The sequence below is a fragment of the Chironomus tepperi genome, unplaced genomic scaffold (assembly GCF_022539635.2).
Source record: "Chironomus tepperi strain 1889 unplaced genomic scaffold, CSIRO-AGI_Ctep_v1 contig_48, whole genome shotgun sequence".
Taxonomy (NCBI): domain Eukaryota; kingdom Metazoa; phylum Arthropoda; class Insecta; order Diptera; family Chironomidae; genus Chironomus; species Chironomus tepperi.
Window position 1 is genome coordinate 662732 of NW_027226170.1, and position 26466 is coordinate 689197.

A 26466-nucleotide genomic window follows, 5' to 3' on the forward strand; every position below is an offset into this window, starting at 1 on the left:
TTTTTAAATTGTACATGCTATTTTTGTTTCAAAATCAATCATAATTATGACTACTTCTAATCCTATTGTATTCAAAGTAGTTTTTGCACACCAATCAGAATAAGAAGTGAGCAGTTCTTATGATATTAGTGTAGCAAGCCACTCAACTAACATTCATTCAGATGTTTTACATCACGTGACTGCATTTAAAAACGGGAAAAAGTTGTCAATAACCAGAAGAGGCCATTTTCAAATTAAAAGTGATTTTTAAGTGGTTTTTAGGAATTCACCACTTTATTAATGGTTGCTTTGTACGATCGGCATATTTGCAATTTCCGATGACTTCTTAAATCTAGTTTTAGTAATAACAATCCGGATTATTGCAGTTAATATCATTAGCGCCAATGGCTGCCGACGGTTCTTATTCTTCGAAATTGGTTCTTATTCTTCGAAATCGAAGAAGGTCTTCTTTAGGTTTATTAAGTAAAAAGAAAGTGATTAAAATCATCATAACAGAATGATTTAGCATGGAAATTGAGATTTTGTCAATAATATTTAAATTTACATTTTCAAAGAATTTCGAACGACATTCGAAAAAAAGTGCGGGAAAATCAGAATTTTGAAAAAAATAACGGCTCTCGTTCTTATAGGCAGTAATTGGCATTAGCGTTAAAAGTTTATAATTAGACTGAATAGATAAGCTACCATAGAAATGTGATGCCGCCTTTAATCACCGACAAGCCAAATACCCCACACAAATTTTTCATAACCCGATTCGAAAATTATGGGTTTCCAAAAATACCATTTGAATTATTATTTTACATTATTAAATGCATTTCCATTTAGAATTCATATTGTTGGGGATTTAAAGCTGCATCTTGAAATACCTGAAATTTGTAGCATTTTTAAATATAAGTGAATTTTGCTTTGTTCAGTTGGTTGGGTGGACGGCTTCATGTTGCTTGTGATCTCGTCAATCAGACATCATTGTAAGCTCCAATTATAAGCATAAGCTCTGCGAAATAGAGCTGTTTCAATATAGATCGATATAGAAGCATGAAGCTATGTATAATTACTTTAATTACTGATTTTTCATACCTTAAACAAAAACACGTGATTTGTCGGTCTTTAAAATTTTGAAAAAAAATTCGGTCTTTAAAATTTTGAAATCTAAGAAACCGTTAAATGTTAAAATCCTTTAATTTGATTCGCTGTTTTTTGAATTTTTTAAAATTTACTCAGTAAATATTTTGAAAAGTTGTTGCGCACACAAAAGTTCAGTTTCGGTTGGACGTGATGCAAACAAAATGATAATGATATGTAAAGCAGATGATACGGTTCGATGAATGAAAAAATAACTCAATACAAGAAAAGTGTAAAAATAAATATAATTTCAAGTAAATAAATTATTAGCTTTATTGCTCAAAAAAGTATTATTCGCTAACATCTTATATAAGTACAGTCTTTAATCTGTTCACGACAGTAAGGTTGTGAATATTCTTACTAATCTTGAAAGTTGATTTCTTCTATTAATTTGTTGCTCATAGTTAATAACTCTTGGATCTTGGATACTTTCATCTCGAACTGCTGCACCTTCATTAAGTCCACCAAGGAATCGCCCAGCAATTTGTACTAAATCTGCTGCATTAATTTGTGGCCTTTGTGCTGGAATATCGTCTGTTAAAAGGTATCGTACGAAGTATTCAACCAATTGAGCTGGATTGAGTTGTGCTTGTTGTGACAAAACATCTTCATTGCCTCTAATTAGTTCTGGAACAATTGGAACTGCAATGGATGTTGACACGATGGCAACCAAAAGAATCTGAAAGATTAAGAATGGAATGTAAATATTGTCATTTGGATGCGCTATGCTAATGCTCACCAAAATTTTTGACTGCATATTTAATCAATTATTGCTTCAGGTGACTGTACTCTTACGAAATGAGTCTGTTAATGCAAGAATGAATTCGTACAGCACGGTTTTATAGTGAAAGACCACATCTGCATATCAGCTGACACGGAAACGACGAAATCTTCTATTGGCGTGGCAGTCTTACAAATCATTTCCGATTAGAGAGGTCCCAATGGCAAGGCTATCCAATTAATGTTTTGAATACTTTCGATTTTATTTTTTACTGCACCTGACTGTGCTAAAATTCAATTAGCGTATTTGTGACATTATCTTCTTTTTTTAATGACATGAAGCTGCTCATCAACAAATTTATGTGACATCAAATGCTTGAGAAGAATTTCCCTTTCATTAAAAATGCTTTAAGGTCTCTGACAAGATCATGACTCAAAGTGACAAAGAAGCTATTAAACCTAAAAGCTACATATGAAGGGTATAATGAACGCTTAATGTAAGAGTAAAAGTTTCTAATTATTTGATCTCAATTGTAAAGAAGACATACATGCTGTAATAATTCTCATTTATGTTTATCACATGCACACACATACCGCACACTTGCAAAATATGTTGAAATGTATACAGCACTAAAATTATAAATAAATGAATGACTTTCCCCAAATGAGTACTTTTCTCTAGAAGTAGAAACTATACCAAGAAGCTGGAAAATACTCATTGTTCCAACTCGTTGATTTGTTTATGATGACAGACTACATTGGATAGGTTTGATGCACTTGCTTTATTGTCTCAGTTTACTTTTACACATGGAAGTGTTTAGACAGCATAATGTATCCAAATTTTTCCGAATTCGGATTGTATAGGTAAGACTTTATACTGACTAACTTTCAAAATTTCACTACAATTTGTGCATGTTATGGATCAATATAGATATGATAGCAGAAATAAGCAGCGTAATCGAAGTTCTCGATGTTTTTCTTCGATTATTGTCTATGGCATTCTTGCCATGACAATCATCTTTGGTGGACTATTTTATGTTTTCGTCAATGGTCGAGTCGATGAGACGACAAGCAGCAGTAACACATTTAACAAGACTAGAATTTTAAATAGCACAATACAGCATGTAGAATCAAATAGAACAAATACAAATTTAGGATTGGAAGTGATTGAAGTATCTGGAAAGAACTATACAGAATCACATGCCAAACGTATTAAACGATTAGATAGTGAAGATGCTTCAAGCAATATGTCACCTGAGACTCAAAAACTCACATTCTATCAGACAAGATCATTAAAACCACCAAGAATTGTACAAAAACCGAAAGTTATTCATTATCCATCACTTCCGCCAAATCACAAGATTTCAGCTCGTAGAATGGATCCTCGAGTTTATCAGTATGGTACGATGCAGCCAAAACCTCATGAATTTTTGAGACCTCCAACACCAGGATCGTTGTATGGCAATCAAGTGCATAATATTCAGGATATACATAATCAAAATCATCAGTATCAACAACACAATTACTATCCATTGGTAGGAGCTCAGCAAGTGTTAACGACCGCTAAAGACATGATGGGATCAAAACCCGTACAATTAACTGGAAGCTACAGACATCCAAGGACAGATAAAAATTTAGCACAACTCTTTCAACAAAGTAAACCACAGACATTAAAAGCTGAAGCATCAGATCCATTTCAAAATTATAGGCCAATATCACCATTTGAAGTAAATCAAATGTTGAATCAACATACTCATGATGAACACGTAAAGTACATGAGTACAACATCAGAGACACCGTATTTTCGTAGAAAGTTTAAAAAGAAAATAGCTTCTATTAATAATTATAATGTTCATGCGAATGAAGCTGCGAATATTTATGGCAATGGCAATGGCATGCAGACAATCAAAAAACGTGTGCAAGATAGAAATGAGATTCAGCATCAAGGTAAACCATTTTCTGTGATGCTTGATGTCTATCCCGTGCCAGGCGAAGACAATGAGTATGGGCAGCCATACATACATGTACCGAATTTAAGAAGACTTAAGCCTATTATGAATCGTTATTATCAAGATCCGCAGATGTTTAATTCAATGAATTTCCCACAAGTAATGGCACGATATCCCGCTTACTTTCGCTATCAAAACAATCAAAAGCAACACACACAGCCACAACAATCAAGTGCAAGCTTTGGAGCAATTCAAGCTAACGGAATGACGAAACCGAGTCAACTAGTTGTTCATTTAAATCTATATCCGAAGAATAATCCACCAACATATAAGAGATCTTCAGCTGAGGAGTTCGCTGCAGGACATGAGACCAAGAACAACTTCCATAGACAATCAAAATTTCATTTGAACAACATCAAAAATCAATCAATTGATGTGTCATCGACACCATTTAATATAAATTTCAATGTTAATACTGGAAATGGACATCCAGAAAATATAGCGCATCAGAAGCTAATAGAATTTAACAGAACATCCACAGAAGCAACATTGCCTAATAATAACTACTTTTATGATGATGATGATGAAGATGAAGACATAAACACGGAACAAAGTGTTAATGCTCATCCATCAATCGTTTATAAAGATATTTATCGAGATAAGCCTATCCATCTGATGTTAAAGAATACAACAGCAGCAACTAAAAGGCTTAAAAGCAATAAGAATAATAATAATGATGATCATAATTATAACAACAATAATAGCAGTGCTAACAAGCCCAAGAAAACAAAGACAATTAAGTTTCACTACCAAACACTTAACAGGCCGACTACAAAGTATGCAAATGTAATAAGACCTAAATCAACACATGGACCATTTTTTAAATAAGTTAAATTAAGTATCATTTACTATGTTATTGACTATTGTTTAGTGAAATAAAGTGCGAAAAATGTTCTGATGCTGAGCTTAATTAAGTAAATTCCATTGATATATTTAATTACTTGTTATGTGCGCATTGATGAATGAGTCGAGGTGGCTCGGTGGCAGAATGGTTTCGTACTTTGGTACCAAATTATTGTGATACCGACCAAGTGGTCATAGGTTCGAGACTCGGAATGAGAAACTTTTTTATCTGTCCTTTTTCAAATCATATAGACAGTAGAAAGTTGGCTCATAGTCTCCCTTTCTAGACTTAAGACAGTAAACTGTAGGTCTACTGAGTTCAGTGGACTGGCGTAACCTCACTCGTCAAACAATCATTAGCCGAGAAACTGCCTAGCGCAGCTCTGGATCTTAATGATCTAAATATCTATAGCTTTATACGCACTGATGACTTCTTTGCAGGCATGAAAAATTATTAGACCATTTTTCAGAGTGAATCTCAAAGGATATAGAATAGAAATATCAGTCAGCACGCCAAAATGTTTAGTCATCGCACATCATTAGCAGCCAGTCATAACACATGATGTGTTGACATATATCACTTATCATATATGCCTTCCGTCATTTAAATTTAGGAGTGGTTGCGTCTCAAATATCCTCATGTGATTAAAAAATATATAGGACATCCAGTTTAATGTTCTGGTTTTGTAAGTACACATCATGTAGAATTGTAAATTCAATGATTTATAGCATAAAGTTTTGGTGCTTCAAGTGCTGAACAATGAAATTTTTAATTTACCAGAAATATTAATTACAACAATATTCAGCATATAGTTCTATAAATATTGTTGGTATTTGCAGTCGCACCTCTTCAATGAATACTAACGATAGTCATGGGAAATAATTACGAAACGACATTTACAACTGGAAATGGTAAGTCCTTATTTTATGACTAGATTTTAATCAGTTTAATTGCCGTTTCCTAATAAATGTTGTGTTAATTTCTGCTGATATAAATAACAATACTGAACTTAGAACTTTTGGCAGTCTAGCATAAAATTTTGTGCTGTTAAGTTGAAAAATGAAAAAGTGAAAGTTGCAAAAAAAAATGAAGTAAAATGGCATCAAAGGATAAGCATAAATTGACCATCTATACAGATGGTCAGAAACGAAGATCCTCAATACTATCTGTGAACAGCGATGCTGATTCAGATAAAGAAATTAGAAAGAAGATCCAGCATGGGACAAGATTGACTGGTGTTTAACTGCGAATTATTTAGGAATATTAAAGTACTTACTGTAACTTTTCATTACAGCGGCATGGAGCATGTTTGCAGACTTTTGCAATAACAGCACAGTTCATGGAGTTAAATACCTTGGCGAGAAACAAAGGCATTGGAGTGAAAGAGCTTTTTGGGTACTTAAACTAATCGACACTAATTATTCATGGCAGCCAAAGCCATGAAAATCTTGTGACGATCAGGAACTGATTCATACTAATGAACTTGTAAACCTTTTATTACAGGTAATGGCATTTATAATCTCTGTGACTGGATGTACGATAATGATAGTCAAGATCTATGACAAATGGCAAAATACTCCCGTAATTGTAAGCTTCGCAGAAAAGTCAACTCCTGTATGGCAGATTCCGTTTCCAGCTGTAACAATTTGTCCTGAAACTAAAGCTATGAAGAAGCACGTTGACATGACTAAAGGCTACATATACACAAAAGTTGGTCTGAGAGATAATTTGACAGATGATGAGGCTAGAAATCTTGAAGCTATATCTCAAGTGTGCGACTTGCATTTATTCAGTGAAAAAAGTATGGAAATCAATAGTGGATTAGAATCACAAGATATTGTTCCTTTACTTAAGTCAATTACTGTGTCTCTGAATGAAACGACCCTGTTTTGTAAATGGCGCAATGCTATAGACTCTTGTGAAAAGTTTTTCACGGAAATTATAACAGAAGAAGGATTTTGCTACACATTTAATGTCCTGGATTCATCGGAACTGTTTAAGGAAGAAATGTAAGCTTAATGGCCTAACAGACAATGAGCATACTCACTCAAATGAACGTGTTCATGTTCTGGATAGTTTCCTTAAATGTCACAAAAATACACAAAATTATCTCTTACAGACTAGCTGATGACTTTGAGTATATCAAACATAATAAATCATCTACAAATTGGACATTAGAAAGAGGATACGAGACGGCAGATCCTGAAACCTTTCCGTATCGTGTCCTTGGTCCAGGAGCTAGAGCAGGATTAAATATTGTTTTAAAGTTAACGGATGTGGATTTGGATTACATGTGTAGAGGTTTGTGCTTTGTAACTCAGTGGTGGGTAATATGTATTAGTTTGCTGCCCAAAAATGTTAGGTCAAATGTTAGGTCATAGGCTTTCCATTAAGGTGTGCCGTGAAAAATGAAAGGTTCTCCACCACTGCTATAACTAGTTTCCCTAATAGGCAAATAGCACAACGGTACCTAAAAGTGGTATCCTTGCCTGTTAGGGTTAATCATTCAATTTGCTTACTTGTTGAATTTTCCAGGACCTGTTCAAGGCTTTAAAATCCTCTTACATACGCCTGGAGAAATTCCAAGAGTATCAAAGCAATATTTCAGAGTTCCATTGAATCAGGAAGTTGTTGTGTCCGTAAAACCCAATATGATAACCACATCAGAGGGTCTAATTGGATATGCTCCCAATAGACGTCAGTGCTATTTTAATGACGAACGACAGTTGAAGTTCTTCAAAGTCTACACACAATCAAATTGTGAGCTCGAATGCTTGACTAACTTTACATTGGGTATGTATGATTATGGTATGTCCTATGGGAAATGCATGCATAAAATTCAATTATCTTTATTAGAACATTGTGGATGTGTAAAGTTTTCAATGCCAAGGGACACGAATATGGAAATATGTTCGCAAAAGGATATCACGTGCTATGATTCAGCAGAAGATTTATTGATGATGAAGGAACTTAATCAGTCGTTGGAAACCAGAGGTGGTGAAAATAAGCATGGAAAAACTGTTTGCAACTGCCTGCCTTCTTGCACATCAATTAAGTATGTCTATTTTCTTTTATGTTTGCACATTGCTGATCATTTTCCATTTTCAGCTATGATGCAGAGATATCTCAAGCTGATTATGAGTATGTTAAGGTTTTTGAAGCACACGGAGGTGACTTGAATGAATATCCAGGAGCTATTTTAGCAAGGTTGACAATTTTCTTCAAAGAAGCTCAGTTCATTACATCAAGAAGATCAGAACTGTATGGATTGACGGATTTTATGGCTAATGTTGGTGGTTTGTTAGGTAATTACAAGATGAATTTAATAAGATTACAACTGCTGAATTTAATGCTCTTCTAGGTCTCTTTATGGGCGTTAGTATTTTATCACTGATTGAAATCTTATACTACATAACACTTCGGCTTGCATGTCATTTGAACTATAGGCGACACAAAAAAATAAAAGCTCGTCGTAATAGTTCAGTTCCACCTATACTATCTCCAAACATTGAATTTATACCTGGAATAAAAGTTGAAAAATGCAGCACTGATTCAAAACTTGATTAATCAAAATTGTACTTTAAATGTTGACGACCTGGCATTTCTAAATGGATGACGGATCTGGATAAAAATATGATTTTTGTTGTAATTTTTGAGTTTATAAAGCCAACACATAACAAAAGTGTAAGCCACAAACATTTATGAAAGAATATTTATATTCACACCGTTTTCACGTGTGAATGTATTGAATTTGTTCAGATTGAAAAATCAGTTTTTTGGATTTTTCAGCAAAACTAAGCACAATTGCAAGTTTTGTTATATCGCAAAAAGTTTGTGCCTGGAATTCCTCACCATAATCAAAAAACAGATTTGAAATTGGTTGAGGCGTTGCCGAGAAAATCGAAAAATTCGCTTTCTGTAAGCAAGCAAACAAGCAAACAAGCAAACAAGTTAATCAGCAAGAAATCTCAATAACGAGACATCGTAGAGACTTCTAGTTTTTTGCAATCGATCCGTGCTGCTCTATAGAAGAGCTGATTAGATTTTGGGCATGGCAGGTGCAGCCGTTGCTTCTAAAAAAGCAAAAAACTTTCGTTTTCATACAAAATTTCAAAATCAATGTTTTCTATGATTTTTTAAAACTTTGAACATTGAAACTCTGAACATGTGCAAAGCGAAGCTTGGCTAACCCGCTGGAGCCGGATTCCTCAAACATTTGCCAAGCGAAGCTTGGCCTACCCGCTGGAGCCTGATACCTCAAACATTTGCCAAGCGAAGCTTGGCCTACCCGCTGGAGCCTGATTCCTCAAACATTTGCCAAGCGAAGCTTGGCCTACCCGCTGGAGCTTGATCCCTCAAACATTTGCCAAGCGAAGCTTGGCCTACCCGCTGGAGCTTGATCCTCAAACATTTGCCAAACGAAGCTTGGCCTACCCGCTGGAGCTTGATCCCTCAAACATTTGCCAAGCGAAGCTTGGCCTACCCGCTGGAGCCTGATTCCTCAAACATTTGCCAAGCGAAGCTTGGCCTACCCGCTGGAGCCTGATTCCTCAAACATTTGCCAAGCGAAGCTTGGCCTACCCGCTGGAGCCTGATTCCTCAAACATTTGCCAAGCGAAGCTTGGCCTACCCGCTGGAGCCTGATTCCTCAAACATTTGCCAAGCGAAGCTTGGCCTACCCGCTGGAGCCTGATTCCTCAAACATTTGCCAAGCGAAGCTTGCCTACCCGCTGGAGCCTGATTCCTCAAACATTTGCCAAGCGAAGCTTGGCCTACCCGCTGGAGCCTGATTCCTCAAACATTTGCCAAGCGAAGCTTGGCCTACCCACTGGAGCCTGATTCCTCAAACATTTGCCAAGCGAAGCTTGGCCTACCCGCTGGAGCCTGATTCCTCAAACATTTGCCAAGCGAAGCTTGGCCTACCCGCTGGAGCCTGATTCCTCAAACATTTGCCAAGCGAAGCTTGGCCTACCCGCTGGAGCCTGATTCCTCAAACATTTGCCAAGCGAAGCTTGGCCTACCCGCTGGAGCCTGATTCCTCAAACATTTGCCAAGCGAAGCTTGGCCTACCCGCTGGAGCCTGATTCCTCAAACATTTGCCAAGCGAAGCTTGGCCTACCCGCTGGAGCTTGATCCCTCAAACATTTGCCAAGCGAAGCTTGGCCTACCCACGAGACTTTTTATGGACGGTGTGAATATATCCGCATTGGGTTTCTACCCGATACACTAGTTCATTTAATGCTTTGGACATGGCAGGCGAACACTTATGCATTGCAATAAAATAATTATTGATGTTAGCAAGATAAAATTGTCGAGACTTGAGTTTTTCTTTTTAATCACATTTTAAGCATACTTGAACTTTATGTGCTATATACTGAATTGGAAATGATAAGTTAAGCACGCATTTTCAGACATTATTAGTCATTTGTCATGGGTTCGAAACTCAGCAGAAGAAATTCCATCTGTTCTCTTTTGAATTATATACAGTGAAAGCGAAGCTCACAGCCTGCCTTTGTAGGCTTTTGACAATAAGCTGAAAATTGTTTCCTCAAAGGAGTGGTTTTGATCCCACCATAAACTAAAGGTCTACTGAGTTCAGTGAGAAATGCTTACTCATTAAACAATCATTAGCCGGAAAACGCACTAACGCAACTGGATCTGGATCTCAATGATCTAATTAACTCTTTACTTCTAAAATACTTCAAGATGGTTGAAGGAAATACCTCTGATATGCAAATACTGCTATCTTATCTTATCATCTATGCAAACTAAAAACCTGTTATAACCGAATGAAATACAGAATGTCAATCTGATAATATGAAAATTGAGTGTATTTCAGAATTCATTATTTGATATATCAGTTCAAAATTTGAATCTGAAAACAAAACATCCAGTTACCCGAACAACGCAATGTGCTTGAGCGATACCAAAGCTTCGTTGTTGTACTTACTTAAATAAAATACTTTGCTGTTCGTTCAGATCTTACCAATTCCCGATCTCAAGTGGTATACCGTCTCTACCTTTTTTTTATGTGATCTTTTCCCATCCAAAAAGTCAGACAAGCTTCTCGTCGTATTAACTGTAATTGTACACGAGATTACTTGATGACAAGGTAACGAAGTAGCTGGTTTCAATCCTATTTTGCGATGCAAATTTGGTTCAACGCATGATTCCGCTCACCGCATTGTGCCACTCGGATCATATTCAAATGAAGCTGCAATCATTGTTTGATTGACAATGAAGCAAGTGAACTGCATGTAATAAGTTTGACAAATGCTTGAAAAATGCCACAAACAGTAATAAATAGTAAGTATAGTAAAACTGGAATCAACTTGGTCAGTTATTGAATGATAAGCTTATCCAATATGATAGAGAACCGTCAAAGGATTATCTTTAATTGAGTGATAAGTAGTTGATAAGAACAATTATAGCACCATTCAAAGATAATGGAAAAGTATTAAAAGAGTTCCTGAAAATAAATTAAGTTAGTCTATCTTCAAGTTGTTTTTAAGAAAGTGAAAAATGTTGAAGATACAAGGCATATGCCTACTTATTTTTGTCATCAGCTCTCTAGTTGATTCGAGTATTCCACCAAGAGAAACTCGAACAGATTTCAAGCCATTAAGTAATCGGCTTAGTCCGAGAAAATTATCAGTTGATGCCAGTGCAGTTAATTATCGTCTTCCAAATAATACGCGTCCATTGCATTATGATATTCATTTAACAACACATGTTCACGACAACAAGTTTGAATTTGAGGGTCACGTGATTGCTAAGTTTGTGGTAAAGTCAGCACCACTTGATCAAATTACTCTTCACATGAAGAAATTGAAGAATTTAAAAGTGAAATTATTGAATACAACCAGCAATGTAATTGAAAATGACTTAGACTATGATACTGATGATGTGACTGATTTCCTCATAATCAAGCCAAAGATTTCCTTAACAATCGATCAAAATTACTATCTTGAATTTGAGTATGATGGTGAATTGAGAGATGATAATTTGGGTTTTTACAAATCATCTTATGTGAATGAACAAAGTAAGACTGTATGGCTTGCCACAACTCAATTCGAAAGTGTAGAAGCTCGAAGTGCTTTCCCATGGTCTGTATAATTAGACATAAGTTGTGTCCAATCAATCAAAAATAATTAAAATCAATCAAATATTTCAGTTGGGATGAGCCAAACATTCGAACTCCTTTCAAGATCCGAATTACCCATGGGGAGAACTATCGAGCTATCAGTAATATGCCAGAAAAACCATCAGTTCCAGCTGGAATTCCAGGTTATGTAACAACAGAATTTGAAGAAAGTTTCAGCATTCAGACTTATTTGGTCGCATTCATCATATCTGACTTTAAAAACAATTATGACGATTCAAAGCCAATTAAGCAAAGAGTTTTTGCAAAGGCTGAATCTATTGATGCAGATGATGGCAAAGTTGCTTTAAAGTACGGTGTAGAGATCTTAACAAAGTTCGCTGAGTATTTAGATGTTCCTTATTTTGACGGAAAATTATCAAAAATGGATCAATTTGCTATGCCTGATTTTGATGCTGGAGCGGTAAGCAGAATTGAATTCATTGAGACTTTGAAGCAGTGGTGGTCAATCTATGTGCCGCGATACACCTTGATGGAAAGCCTCGACCATAATCGAACACAGCATACGGTTCTTGGCATTTCCAAAATTTTTGGCGGCATTCTAGCGTGCCGTGGTACACAAGTTGCCCACCACTGCTTTAAAGAATTTGTGGTCAACCTATGTGTCGCGACAAACTAGAGCACCGCCAAATTGTTTTGGAAATGCCACTGAACCGCATGTCATGTACGGTTTCAGACGTGGCTTACTACCAAGTCGTGTAGTGACACAAAGGTTGCTTACCACTGCTTAAAGAATTGATTGATGAACTTGTCATATTTTATAGATGGAGAATTTTGGACTAGTAACCTACCGCGAGGAATATCTATTGCACAATAAGTCAATTGATACGACAAGGCAAAAAGAAAATGTTTTGACTATAGTTTCTCACGAATTTGCTGTAAGTATATACAGTCATCACTTAAAGCTTTATACTTCTTATTTATCTTATCTTTGTTCAAATAAATAGCACATGTATTTCGGTAAGTGAAGCATTCATTTGTGTAATAAAAAGTAATTTTAGCTAATTCATTTACTATTTTTAGGTGATTTGGTTTGTCCGGAATGGTGGAACTACTTATGGCTGAATGAAGGTAATAAAATCATTGTATATGATACTTGTTACTTATTATTATTGTTAATTTTATTTTTTAAAGGTTTTGCGACTTTATATGAGTTTTATTTGGTCAGTTTGGTTTACGAATCAGATCGTCTTATGGACTCATTCTTGTTGAATGTCGTTCATCCAGTACTTGAAGTTGACGGAAGTCCACAACGTCCCATGACTTATTATGTTGAAGAACCAAGTGATATTGACGATCTCTTCGATTGGATTGCTTACGAAAAAGGTAAATCCAATGATATGCACAAATTAGCTAGTCATAATAAGGGGTCGTTCACATATTACGTAACGGTTAAGTCTCTTCGGGCTCTTAAGGCTCTTCGGGCTCTTAAGGCTCTTCGGGCTCTTAAGGCTCTTCGGGCTCTTAAGGCTCTTCGGGCTCTTAAGGCTCTTGGGGCTTTTAAGGCTCTTCGAAGGGAAAGAGGGAGAGGCTTGAATGTCAATTTTGTTACAAAGGGCGACAGTAGAGTTGTTACGTAATATGCGAACGAACCCTAATCTCAAAAATATTTTATAGCTGGAAGTGTTTTGCGTATGATGCAAAATGCAATGGGAGATAGCACATGGCGTAAAGGATTGAAGTACTACTTGACAGAGAGGATGTTCAATGACGCCAGACCAAGTGACCTTCATAAAAATTTGCAAAAAGCAGTCGATGAAGATGGATTGGAAGTACCTAAGACTATTGATGAAATCATGCTCTCATGGGAAAATCAAGCAGGCTATCCTCTTATTACGGTTGATTTAAGTGAAGAAAAATTGACATTTACTCAAAAGAGGTTTTTATATGTTCCTGAAACTGCGTCTGAAGGTCTATGGCATGTTCCAATAAACTACATTTCAGCATCAGACTCTGAAATTACAACAACAAAAGCAGACTTGTGGATGAGTCAACAGAATATGTCGATCGCAAGAAAAGATGCTCCAAAGTATTGGAATAAAGACGACTGGATTATTGTGAATGTACAGCAAGGCTATTATTACCGTGTCAATTATGACAATAAATTGTGGACATCCCTAACAGAGCAGCTTAACAGTTGTCATGATAAAATTGATATAAGAAATCGAGGGCAGTTAATTGATGATTCGTTTAATTTGGCTCGTGCCGGTATCGTCCCATATGACATTCCGTTTGGAATAATCAAGTATCTGAAAAATGAAATCGATTATGTACCTTGGCAATCGGTAAGTCTGTAAATATTTAATTCAATAAATTAAACATTACTATTACGTATTCAATGATTTATAGGCATACGGTAGTATATTATTATTAAATCGATTGTTGAGTGGATTGAATGTGCACAAAAAGTATCAAAACTTTATAAAAAATCTCGTCGAACCATTTTACACAAATATTGGAAGTGAAGTTGTTGAAAATGAACATAAATTTAAACGTCTTTCACGAACAATAGCTTACAATCTAGCATGTCGATTTGAACATGAATCATGTTTGACAGAAACAAAGTCAAAGATTGGTCAAGAAATATTGCATCCTGACTTACAGGAAGCAATTTACTCCAATGGATTGCGTGATGTAGAAAGTAAGGTTTATGAGGATGTTATCAAAATGATGCTCGAATCCAAGAATCAAGCTGAAAGAACTTTACTTATTAGAGCTTTAGCATCAACACAAAATGAGGAATTACTTCCATTACTTTTGAATTTGGGAGTCTCCAATGAACCAAGATTACGTCTTCAAGAAAGATACAGAATCTTTAGTGCTATTCCAAATGCAGGAGCTGTAGGAGCTAAAGTAGCCATGAAGTTCATCGAAGAGAACTACCTGAAACTCAATAACATTTCATCGTCACTGACCAGTTCCATCTTAGGCAACATAGCTCCATTAATTTCATCCGAAGAGCCGACCAAACAATTTAATCAACTCGTTGACTTTTTAGTAGGCAAGGAAGTTATTACCGAAAGCCGCAAACAGTCGGTATTGAAAATTGTAAGTTCAACAAAGGAATGGCAAGACAAATATGTTAAAAATATTGAGGAATGGCTCGATCAGAATGGATCAACCGTTCATATTATCTCAGCAGTTGTTTTGACATTTTCATTCATTGTAAAATTACTTTTGTAAACTGAAAAATGTTCTATAAATAAATTTATCAACGACAATAGCTTTATTGCTTTAAAATTTACCGTAAATGCACGTTCTTTTATCATTTTTAATGAGTTAGTCATGTGGTAAAACCGACAAATTTGTTTGTATCAAGATTCTTCTTTTCTTTTGGACTTCACCTTGGAATTATAATAGATATTTGCTATTGCAGTCGTGGACAACCTTTTATTTTTCGCGGTACACCTTGGTGGTAAGCCTTGATCAAAACCACACACGGTATATGGTTCATGGCATTTCCGAAATCTTTTGACGGAACACTCTGCTTCTGCTGTGATACACAGGTTGTCCACCACTGAGCTATTGTGTACTTTAATATTCTCAGTCTAATGCAGTGGTGGGGGACCTTTTTTGTGTCAAAGCATACCTCGAATTTTCACGACACAGATTGATCATCAATCTGATCGACACACGTTTTTCATGGTAGTTGCATTGCTTCCATACGGCAGTCACTTGGCTGACATGAATAATTTATGCCGATCGGGCACTGGTTGTGGAATGTCGTCAGCATTGTAGGAATCCACAAAACTATATGCAATGATGGACAATGATTGAGAGATCGGCATCTGGTGCGGAATAGAACTCATATCTTCACTAGTAGAGAGGATTAAAGATTTCCGGCATGTTGCTTAATCCAGTCTGATTTTCTGTCTGATCATGCCATTTTGATCTAATTTTACTTCTCCTAAAATTTGAAATCTAGAGCTTAATTCATAAAATATAAAAGTGTTGTCTAAGATGTTAGGTTCTTTATTTCATAACAAATGATAACATAAGAAATAAATAAATTTTGTAGGATTGATCGACGTGGAGGAAAACAATCAATTTTTTTGAGGATGATGGTGCTTGAACTATAAATTCGTAATACAAAGTATTGTTGATGTTAGAGTAATTAACCGAGCAACTTCTTTTTCTTGAAGAGGAGTTTCTTGAACAACAATTTCTTGAGAATTTCATTGTCATCAGATGGGCTGAAGTTGTCAACACTGTCGCTGATGATTGATTCATCAGCTGGGAGGGCTGAGATGAAAGCGATGGCACAGATGACGACCAAGAAAGCCTGGAAATTGTAAGAGAAAATCGTAATTTGGATGATGGTTTATCATTTTCAGAAGGAACTGATCAATTTGGAAGGCAACAATTCATGGAACTAAATATGTTAATGTAACAGGCTGCGAATAGACTTCAATTTGTTTTCAATCCACTACGCATGCATTGCGTGTGCATTTTCGATAGTGGCTCACCACCAAGGTGTGCCTTGTCACAAAAAATTTGGACAATACTGATTGAATCGATCAAAAATCCGGATCAGATAGTCGTAACTTAAATTTGATACAATATATGGTTTACATGCACTACTATGCAAGAGTCACGTCGGCCTGGAACCGGATTTTGGATCAATTAGTCAACTTATACACTTCGGGATCAACTGTATGTATTGTTAAAAACTATACATTTGTTTAACTTCCCATGAAATGTCAAGTTTATTACTAGACATTTGGTCTACTAATCACAACCTGTTCCACTTGTCATATATTTATTCCACTGTATCCATATGCTGTTTTTGGTTAAATTTCTCAATTTTTTGTTCACAATTATCTAAATTGATTTGAATTGCACTAATGCATCTCAATATTTTACAGCTTATTATTCTCATTATTCAAAAGGAATGAGCAGAGTCTATCCAATTGTTCAATTCTTAACCACTTTGTCACTTACAACAACGATTAATTTCATTTTGATAATTTATGTTATCTCGATGGATCTAATAGATATGAAGACGAGTTGATTAAAACTGATGATGAGGGAATAGTTGGCATAAGCTTTTATAGTCTAAAGTCAAAAATTCAATAGATAGATTCATTAATATGTAGTTACACAAAAGCATTCATCTTCCTCAGCTGATTTAAATTAGGGAAGTTAAATAAAATTTCTTATTCACGTGAAATAAAGTTTCATTGTATTGTGGCAGCACTACATGCAGATACATTCAAAACTGCTCGTTCTGATACTTTAATGACCTCGACGACTATCATTACCTACCTGATATTGAATTAAACTGAATTGTCAATGTCTTAATTCATCTTAACATTAATTTTGAACCAATAAAAGAGTTGGAATGCTTTATGTATTTTGCATCAATGTACAGCTTACCTACCCATTTTTTTATTCAACCATAAAGAATTTGCTATTGCGTTACGATATCTTCGGATATCGTCTGAAGAGATTGACTTTGAAAACAAAAGTCAAATATTTGGCTTTTTAATGAGTTGTAAAGGCATTGCTCAACTCTATAGAGTTTTGTCTTAAATGGTGACAAATGAGTGTTAAAACCGAAAGCGAAAGAACTCAATAGTTCCGTGATTCTTTAAGTGCTATTTTTGGGTCATAAAAATTTTGGCAATCACGAAAATCAAAAGCTATAAAAAAGTTCTATTTAACACGTCATGAACCGAACTCTAGCCTGGCTAGATACCGGTCGTGGCTTACTAAGATGTATCGTGGAAAAAAGGTTGTCCACCGCTGGTTTACAATGTAACGAAAAGGCCCTAAACAGCAAGAGAAAATTAGCATTTTTGTGGCACTAAAGCTTTACCTTCATCATGTGTAGGTTGATAATGTGATCATCTAAATTCAAGTATTGGACACAAAATTGAGTTTTAAGGTATGTAAGAATTTTATGTTATAGAAATAGAATGTTAGAGTGTAAGCACTTGAACATTCGATGGGAAAATTTGGATTTTTTGTTTACCTAAAGATCTAATGAAATGCTAGTTTTAGTCAATAATAAGGAGTGACATATTATTAAGGCTGTTAAAAATTGATAAACATTTAGATTTGAACAGGTTTCAAATAATTGGGAATTCCGTAAACAAACATTCCAAAACATTTTACAAATATTTCCATAAAGGTAACAAACATATTTTGATCCACATGATAAAATATTCACAACACATATACGTCAAACTTTTTCTCAGAACTAGAAGTCGACTCAAGTTGACTTTTATTTCATGTAAATTCCGAGCCGACTTCGAAGTTGCCTTGATACCCGATCGGCACATAGTGAATTGTTGCCACCTTGGCGACGAGGTTACAGTATACTTAGAGCCAATTGGCTGCCAACAACAATTTAATATGTGCCGATTGTGGTAACATTTAAATTTCTCTCAAAATCCTGCTTAATATCTACAAATTTGAAATTTTGATCAGACCAAAAATTGAAATTCAGTGTGAAAATGAAAAAAGTTTACAACCAAAATCTCTAACTAAGATTCCATAACAGAGTCATAAAATTAAATGTAAAGAAATAAAAATTTGCAAAATTTGAATATTTATTGTCAATACAGAAGCTTATTGATTCCTTGACTTTTTGAACTTTTTTTTTTATAAATTCTCAAGACATTGTTTACTCAGTATATGGTCGAAACAAATTGCTGCCAAATTACATCCACATCTTGCTAATAAAAGCAATTTAGCGGGAACTTAAAAGTTTCGTGATTCTTTATTAGTGTCATGCGGCTATTGATCTTTTGGAAAGAAACGTCTCCAAATAATAAGAAAATTAAGAAAGTAAACTCCCAATACCTAAACCTTTCACAAGATAGTTCACGTCTAAATTCTAATAAATTTTGCTACCGTGTTTGTTTCATTTGCCAAAATATATTTACTTAGATAAAATTACAAATTTAATGATCATAAAAAGAAAGAAAGTGTCAAAACCAGGGTCAAAACAAATAACATCAAATTTCATATGCGGGATTTTCCAAAGAATTGGGCTCATTTATAAGTAAACAGCCACCTACGTGATAAATAATCTATAATAAATATTTGTATTTATCGGAGAAAAATGCTTTTGCCTTTATATATGCTTTCATCAGGGTTGTCTTTGGAGTCCCCCTGATTATCCCTTTTAATTTGAGAGGGTATATCTCATGGAGTACTCAGGGGTACTCGTGAGACATTGATGATTTAAAATTTCTTAAAAGAAATGCAGACATGCAATCCAATACAGTCTTATATTTAACGTAACTGTTGTTTAATGACGATAAAGAAGAACCACAGTCTGATAGAAACCAGAATGCAATTTTATTTATCAAAACAATGCAGCGTGTTTGCTAGGACCCTGGTAAGTTACCGTTTCATCGGTAAGAAACGAAGTTGCACTGATGACTTCGTGCAGTTTAACATGCGGTTCACCGGATTGTGCTGTTCGGATAAAGCAATCATCAGTTTATTTTCGTAGAAATGTGAATATTTATTTGCATGCTTATTTTCAAATTAATTAAATTAATAAATCAATAAAGCGCGTTTAAACATGAATTTCGCACATTTTACTAGTAAAAAAATCAATAAATCTTTTATTGCACATTTTACATAATGAGAAAGCCTTAATCAAATAGGGAGCATTCGGAAATTACGTAATGCTCATTGGGTGGGAGACTTCATATTGTTAAGGAGTCCAAATTGTAGTTCATCACAAAAGAGTTGTGGTGGGGTGATGGTGAATCAAAAAATGTCATTATTACCTTGATCCCAACGGATGTGACTTCAGTTTTGAAAAATTACGCAGATCTACATTTAAAAACTGCTTTTTATTAAAGATAAGCGTCAAACTGTACATTCGTAATAATTATGAAAGAAAAGAAATTTTTGTCGGCTCGAATCAAATAAAAAAAAAATAATGAAATGAATAAAATGTTACGTGAGCAGCTTAACATGCGTGCTGTTGTTTTACTTATTTCACACATCGATACTTGGCACATGTATCAATACGAGCGATAGTCAATCTCGTCAAATTTTATATATTTGTGTCATCATAATTTGTGTGATGGAATGGAATGGAAAAAGAAGAACCAGTGAAAAGTAAACAGGCAAATATCACCAATTAGGAGAATCCAAATGAAGCAAATTTTATTTTTTGAAAATTAGTTAAAGAAGAATACATTCTGAACACGAGCTTGACAAGAGGCTTGCTGGGACATTAGCTCAATAACATCCCGAACGACACAAATGATGCAGGCTTCGTCAAGGAGTTTTAAAAGCACCGCTAAACTCTTTTAATTTTTCATGTGCATCCATATTCCTTTCAAATTTATGGAACTTCCATTTGGTGTTGATCAAAGAGGCTTAATTGCTTCGAGGAGCCTTTAAAGCTTCGTGGCCGAGCCTTCATCATTCATGACCAAGCGTTCATCATCCAGAATGAAGCGTTCATCATCCAGAACAAAACCTTCATCATCCATGACAAAGCCTACTTCATTTTTGTCGCTCGGGCACAGAGACAAATATGTAAATATTACAATGAAGCCTTGAAATGATGAGCTTTATTTGACTTAAACTATTTAAAGACTGCCCATCCAAACCTATTTATCTAATTAATATGAGACTTACATCAGGCTGTTTGAATTTTAATTGATTTTTATTTAGTCATTAAATTTACTCATCAATATAAGAATATTGGTGTGGATATACACAAGCCACTCCACACAATGATCATAAAACAATTTTTATATCCGATGCGTAAAGTCCAAAATGAGTTTTGCGAACTTTTTTTCAGCCCAAAAATATTTTCTTGAACTTCTTAAGTTTGAAGAGCTGTTGAACATCTTCCGGGTTGAAGTTATCGGAACTACTCAAATCACCAATTATGGTCTCATCTTGAGGCAATGCTGAGATGACAATGGTAAAGGCAATAAACAATGTCACAAGAATCTATATATATACGGACGAGAGAAGAAAAAGTCAAATCAAATATTTGATAGATGTGTGAATGACTGATTAGTTAGCAATAAAAAAAATTGTTTCCACATGTAGGTTGAGCGTGATGACAATGACATTGATTCATTTATCAATGAGGCACCTCAGTGCTTATCGAAATTTCTCGTTCACGAGATATATCTACATGTGAGGAGGCAAAATGTGAGTAAAAGAGATGAATAGACATAAATGGGAGGGGACATACTAAGATAAGAGGCAAACAAGCATTTCTTGACGCTAATTTGTCTGATATTGACTTAAACATTAGCAAACATACAATTCAAATTAAAATTTATCAATGAACGATGAAGTTCGGCTATTTCTCAATATTATTTAGAGGCATGGATTGGATGCATGACAACAGCTTTACTCCTAAAACGCATGAAATTTGAAGTTGAATTTCTATTGTATTGCATTAATTTCCCGAGTGACACAAATGGAGTAGGCTCTGACATGGAGCATTTAAGAGTCTTCTAATCCTTCCATCAGTCGCTATTCCTGACAAAAATTAGCAGCTTCCATTTGGTGTTAATGAAAGAGACTCCATGGTGGAGCCTTTATCGTTTGTGTCGCTCGGGTAGTTTACGCGACTTTTGTGAATTTTTATAGCATTTTACTTGCCACGTAAATTAATTTACTCAATCTATGGATGTATTTCATTCACGTTGCGATTAGTTAATGTCATAAAAATGCTGTCTATGCTTTTATTGTCGCTCCTCGCTATGCTAATCAGGTAATCTTCCTCATCTATTTGCGTTTTTTATGCATTTATATCATATCAATTTCATTTGCATTGTCTGACTAGTTGATTACTATTGAGTCACAAAGCGTGAATAGACTTCGTTGAAGACAAGAATGAATTTTTCTAGTCCGGTAACCTAAACATCTTAAAAAGCCTGCCTTGATTGTGAAACATTATCTTGATTATATTATGGCACCTTTTGGGATGGTCACTAAAGATGAACTTAATCAGAAGATGGTGTAAAAACTTGTAATTTACTCAATATTGTGTTATCTAATCAACAAATCCTACGCACACAATTCGATACGGCTTAAACAAGATTTCGCAACTTGTGCATATGACAAATGATTAACAGAAGAAATGTTGTTAGTTTTATACGCACAATGATGATTATTGATCCTCATATACGATAAATGCAGAGGTCGACGTCGACTTGGGTTCACTTGGAATTTTTTCTGCTAGCACTTGTGAAGTATAACATTTCATACAAATTTCAATCGGTTCTAAGCGATCTCAAGTAGGCTTCGACCTCTGGCAAAATGAATCAAGTTTTAAAACATATTGGATATTGAACAGCAGAAACTACCTACTTAACGTTCATACTTACGTATATGATTGAGTTCATCGTGTACTTTGCTTCCTCTGCTTATTTACTTAAAAATTGTATTTACTTCTATTAGAGGAAGTACTTCAATTTTTTTCTTTTCTTTTGATAAAGTTCACCTTACACTTGATGTCAGATCCAATTGAATGGTTGTCTCATTGTGGATTTCAAGTGCTTTTATAGAGATCATTTATGCAAATTTAAAGATTTAGCTAACAGACCTAGATAAATCAATTAAAAATCTATTTGCACTGTCTTCCAGCAAGTAAAGTCGATTACTTAATCAATCAATCTATAGCGATTATCAGTTGGCAATAAAATTGTATTCATAGTCACTGAATATACCTTAATTTATTTTATTACCATAAATTTTCATTTTCGGATCTTTATGGACTTGATTTTCCTATGATTATGATGATGAAACTAAATATCTTGTAAAAAGGCTTGCCCAACATGATGTAGCCTGCCTCAACATATATGTAGGTATTGTCTCATAAAAAGGTATTTTTGATAAGCATTAATGTTGATCACACTGCCGTATCTTTATTGATTTATCGAATTTTCATCTGTGTCACTGAAGAAGATTACGTCATAAATATTTAAAAATTCAAATTTTTACCCAAATATTTTCGTGTCTTGATTGATCTAAACGAGGGATAAATGGACAATATATAGGTAGATTTGAATCATTGAATAAATACACGTGCGAAAGAAGTCTTGGTTGGATATGATATGTAAATTATTAGGGGTCATTTCATAAATGTCGTTTCAACTTTAATCTTAACAGGCGATGTTAATGCGAGTGCATGTGAGCATGCAAAATTTCTGCTAGAGTAGTAGAAAGATAGTCAAAATTAAGACTTACTTACTTACATCTCTAGCCATATAGATCAATTTTATATCATAACCTCTCTTAGTTGGCGTCTGAAGCTAGATCTTTCACTGGCTGTCCTTTGACAATTGCCAATACCTAATGCTACACTGTCTTGATTAACACCCTCATTTTAAGAGTTCTTTGACCGTCCACGTGTTTTTTTGTCATCTACAAAATCAGACTTAAAGACTTTATTGATGGGACCTTCATTATGTCTGGTAATTTCTTCAGCAAAATCTCCTTCCGTTTTGGTTTAAGAATCCTACGCAGAACCTCTTGCTTAAATACACCAAGCACAATCACATCCATAGTACTCATGTTCCATGATTCGCAGACGTACAATGCTTCTCGACCGAATAAGCGTCTTGTATGATGTGATTTCGATAAATTTAAGATATTACAAGAATTTTCGTGACTAAAATCACATCCGAAACTCTAAACTCAAGATGATCTAGGTTTGGTGCTTTTGTAACTGCAATATTTAATTCTGTGTACCCGATCTTTCAGGCCATGGATTGCAATTGATCTGTATGGCCAGTGATGTAGGTAAGTAATTACCTAATTTGAGACATTATTTATGAACGAACCCAAAGAAAAAAATCCCAATAATTGTGGTTTATTACGTGAGAATTTTATTGATTTTTTTCATTAACATTAAATTCAAAGAAAAGGTTCAATTACAATTTTATTGTAATCATTAATGTAGGTACGATGTATTTACTTCCTTTACAAAAAAATTATTTGTATAGTTGGTGAGCAGCTTAGTTAGTTCCTTGTGTGATTTTTTATATAATAAAAAACGTATAACATCAGATTATTTGAGTTGCAGGCACTGTTTGTTGTTTAACCGAGGAGGAGGAATTTCTTCATCAACAAAAGTTTCAAGAAGCTGTTTGGATCGTCATTTGGTGAAATTACGACGGCAGCTTTGAAAGTAAAAGCAGAATAAATTTTAAATGAAAGTCACTAATTATAAATTTTATAGTCATTCCTACCTTCATCATTAGCAACATCGTTAACAATGGTTTCATCATGAGCTGGTGCTGCTGATACGAGAGCAATTGCAAAGACGACCAAAAATGCCTTTAGGAATAGAAATAATAGTTATAAGCGTGCCTACATGTTCAATAGCATTTATGAGCAATTTCAATTTATGAATGGCTTAACATTTATTGATATCTTCATAATGAATCGCAGCGGGACTGTTTCAGTCTACTCTTTAGTCATACAGACACAATCCATTACACGATTACAATGTACATAATATTTAAATAATCAGTAATCTCCAGGAATTTATATGGGCATATGAAAGAGATAATTTTTTGGCTATAATGTAGAGTTATGTGCCAATAATCCATAAAGCAAAAGGTGAACATGCGTTGTCAAATCAAATTCTCATATGGTCTTCAATATTTAGGGCAGTGGTGGACAACCTGTGTCACGGAACACTAGTGTGCTGTCAAAAATTCCTGGAAATGCCACTACCCGTATGCCTTGTCAGGTTACAGTCAAAGGTAACCTCCAAGGTGTGTCGTCAGAAATAAAAGGTTGTCCACCACTGATCCATCACTTGAATTTTGCAAAGTCATTTACGAAAATAATTTCATCTCTCTTCAATTTCATTTCCATTATGTAATATCTATCACATTTTAAAGTCAGCCTGAATGTCAGCCAAAAAAAATAATATGTGTGACTTGTTGAGAATTTTAAAGAAAAACATTCTTTTACAGATCCGTTTAAAGCACCAATGTCAATAATAGCATAGCAAACACATAACTCTATACGTCATGACAGACTGTATTTGCTCATTCAGAAGACTTCAATGATTGTTTAAAGCACAAGCTTTTGTTAAAATGTCAACGATATGTATAAAATCGGACTTACGAAAACTAAAAATTTCATTTTTATAACTTTTATGGTTAAACTTCTTCACTGACTTAGTACTTGGATAATTCTAAAGAACAACTGATAAATTTTCCAAGCCGCCCAACAGTCTTATATAGAATTCCGAAAATCGCAAAATTTGTTCAAGTCAAATAAACATTATCGCAAATCTTCTTTAGAAACCAATAAGAAGAAAAGAGTTCGGGAGCTTCTAATGAATCGACAATTGTGCTAATAAGCAAGATTGTGAAATCTTATTCATTGAAACCTTTTTTCATCTCAGTCGTATTGACTAGTATTGACCAATTGATTTCGAGATTCTATATAATTTTATTCAAGTATAAGAAGAGCTATAGATTGCTAGAACTTAATTGTTAATTTATTTTATTTTACACTTATCTACTCTACCTAGAATTTCGTAATTATGCTTAAGTAACTTCAAACCTTTTTATCTAGACTATAGGAAAAATGTTAAAATTCTTCTAATACTTATCTAACACTTTGGGAGTTGTTCAAAATGAATGTCTTCCTAATACTAATAGTTACTTGATAGTTACATCTAAAGATCAAAATTTTAAAAGAAACAGTGATGATTTTTTAAAGTCTAAGTGGATGGTAGGATAGGGAAGGAGGTTTTCATCTAGTTCTTTGTTGCTTATATTTATATATGGATACTTCTGGCCAAGAGCAAGAAGGTTGATGAAGAGGTTGATCAAAAACTCAAGCAAATTCAAAATCACTGACCGAAACATCGAAGAGTTCTTTAGTTATCTCGGTCCCAGCCTCAAAACCGAAACTTCAGGTTACCCTAGAAAAAGGGTTCTGCCACTGGCAGAGCTGGAATGGAAAGAGCAGTGAACCCGAACAGCATACGGAACTGCTATGTCACCATATTGACGGTAAGACTTTGATGAATACATTGTGGTTGTTGAGATAAACGTGAATAGCACTATTTGAAAATCATTGACTTCCTTGAAGACATAGGAATAATATAAAGGCTTCGGGCCGCTTTGGGAAAGTACAACAGATTTTCGATAGGAGGGCCGATTTCGTCATATGCAAACCCTAATGGTAAGACACGAAGGTGCCCTGACGGCTGATTTCGACCAATTTTAAAGATGAAAAATACGGCTCATTGTGCTGTCTCGGTTCAGGATCTCTGGCTACTTCTAAGACTCTATATCAAATTTGAGTAACATTTTATTCTTCGCAGCAAACCTTGATGGTGATCCTAGACCGAAACCACATACGGCGTTATGTTCATGGCATTTCCAAGCATTTTAAGTGGAACACAGGTTGCCCACCACTGTTCTATATTCTTTAAAGAACTCCATACAGCTCTAGACAGGTTCACGTTTCTTATTGTCAAACATCATACCGAAACGACCCTTCAAACATCAAACCATACCTGTATTTACTTAAAAGCTGATTTTGGGGAATTGATTAACGTTATTTACTTACTAAATATTGTACATGTGTAATCATAGAATTGATAAATGTGTAAACAATGACTTGTTTCGTATTCT

At 34.9% G+C, this 26466-nt stretch overlaps 3 protein-coding genes and 3 long non-coding RNA genes across 9 annotated transcripts; 4 read left to right on the plus strand and 2 right to left on the minus strand.

The window, feature by feature from the left end:
- Positions 1-2172: 2172 nt before the first annotated feature.
- On the plus strand, positions 2173-4679 carry LOC139099320 (putative uncharacterized protein DDB_G0290989). Its single transcript, XM_070651747.1, has 2 exons — positions 2173-2706; positions 2774-4679. Exons 1-2 carry the CDS (start codon positions 2672-2674, stop codon positions 4677-4679), a joined length of 1941 nt encoding a protein of 646 aa, XP_070507848.1. The 5' UTR covers positions 2173-2671.
- A 1112-nt stretch (positions 4680-5791) lies between these two features.
- LOC139099331 (pickpocket protein 28-like) lies at positions 5792-9030 on the plus strand. Its single transcript, XM_070651758.1, has 8 exons — positions 5792-5930; positions 5990-6090; positions 6199-6704; positions 6815-6996; positions 7231-7503; positions 7552-7750; positions 7804-8000; positions 8057-9030. The coding sequence occupies exons 1-8, from the start codon at positions 5792-5794 to the stop codon at positions 8260-8262; spliced, it is 1803 nt and encodes a 600-aa protein (XP_070507859.1). The 3' UTR covers positions 8263-9030.
- Positions 9031-11060: 2030 nt separating this feature from the next.
- Positions 11061-15108, plus strand: LOC139099851 (aminopeptidase N-like). The gene is made up of 8 exons (XM_070652400.1): positions 11061-11801; positions 11870-12260; positions 12622-12735; positions 12805-12817; positions 12881-12928; positions 12992-13183; positions 13475-14142; positions 14207-15108. Exons 1-8 carry the CDS (start codon positions 11218-11220, stop codon positions 15038-15040), a joined length of 2844 nt encoding a protein of 947 aa, XP_070508501.1. The 5' UTR covers positions 11061-11217; the 3' UTR covers positions 15041-15108.
- Positions 15109-15806: 698 nt separating this feature from the next.
- LOC139099939 (uncharacterized) lies at positions 15807-17778 on the minus strand. Of its 4 annotated transcripts, none has more exons than XR_011545380.1 (3): positions 17238-17762; positions 16799-16912; positions 15807-16139 (listed from the first exon to the last, which is right to left on the minus strand). It is a non-coding gene; the product is annotated as an uncharacterized lncRNA (long non-coding RNA). The 4 variants fall into 4 exon arrangements; XR_011545382.1 differs by having other exon boundaries at positions 17676-17708; XR_011545381.1 differs by having other exon boundaries at positions 17234-17250.
- A 5844-nt stretch (positions 17779-23622) lies between these two features.
- LOC139099927 (uncharacterized) lies at positions 23623-24952 on the plus strand. Its single transcript, XR_011545376.1, has 2 exons — positions 23623-24424; positions 24787-24952. It is a non-coding gene; the product is annotated as an uncharacterized lncRNA (long non-coding RNA).
- On the minus strand, positions 23666-25056 carry LOC139099926 (uncharacterized). The gene is made up of 3 exons (XR_011545375.1): positions 24941-25056; positions 24052-24139; positions 23666-23982 (listed from the first exon to the last, which is right to left on the minus strand). It is a non-coding gene; the product is annotated as an uncharacterized lncRNA (long non-coding RNA).
- Between the last annotated feature and the right edge of the window lie 1410 nt (positions 25057-26466).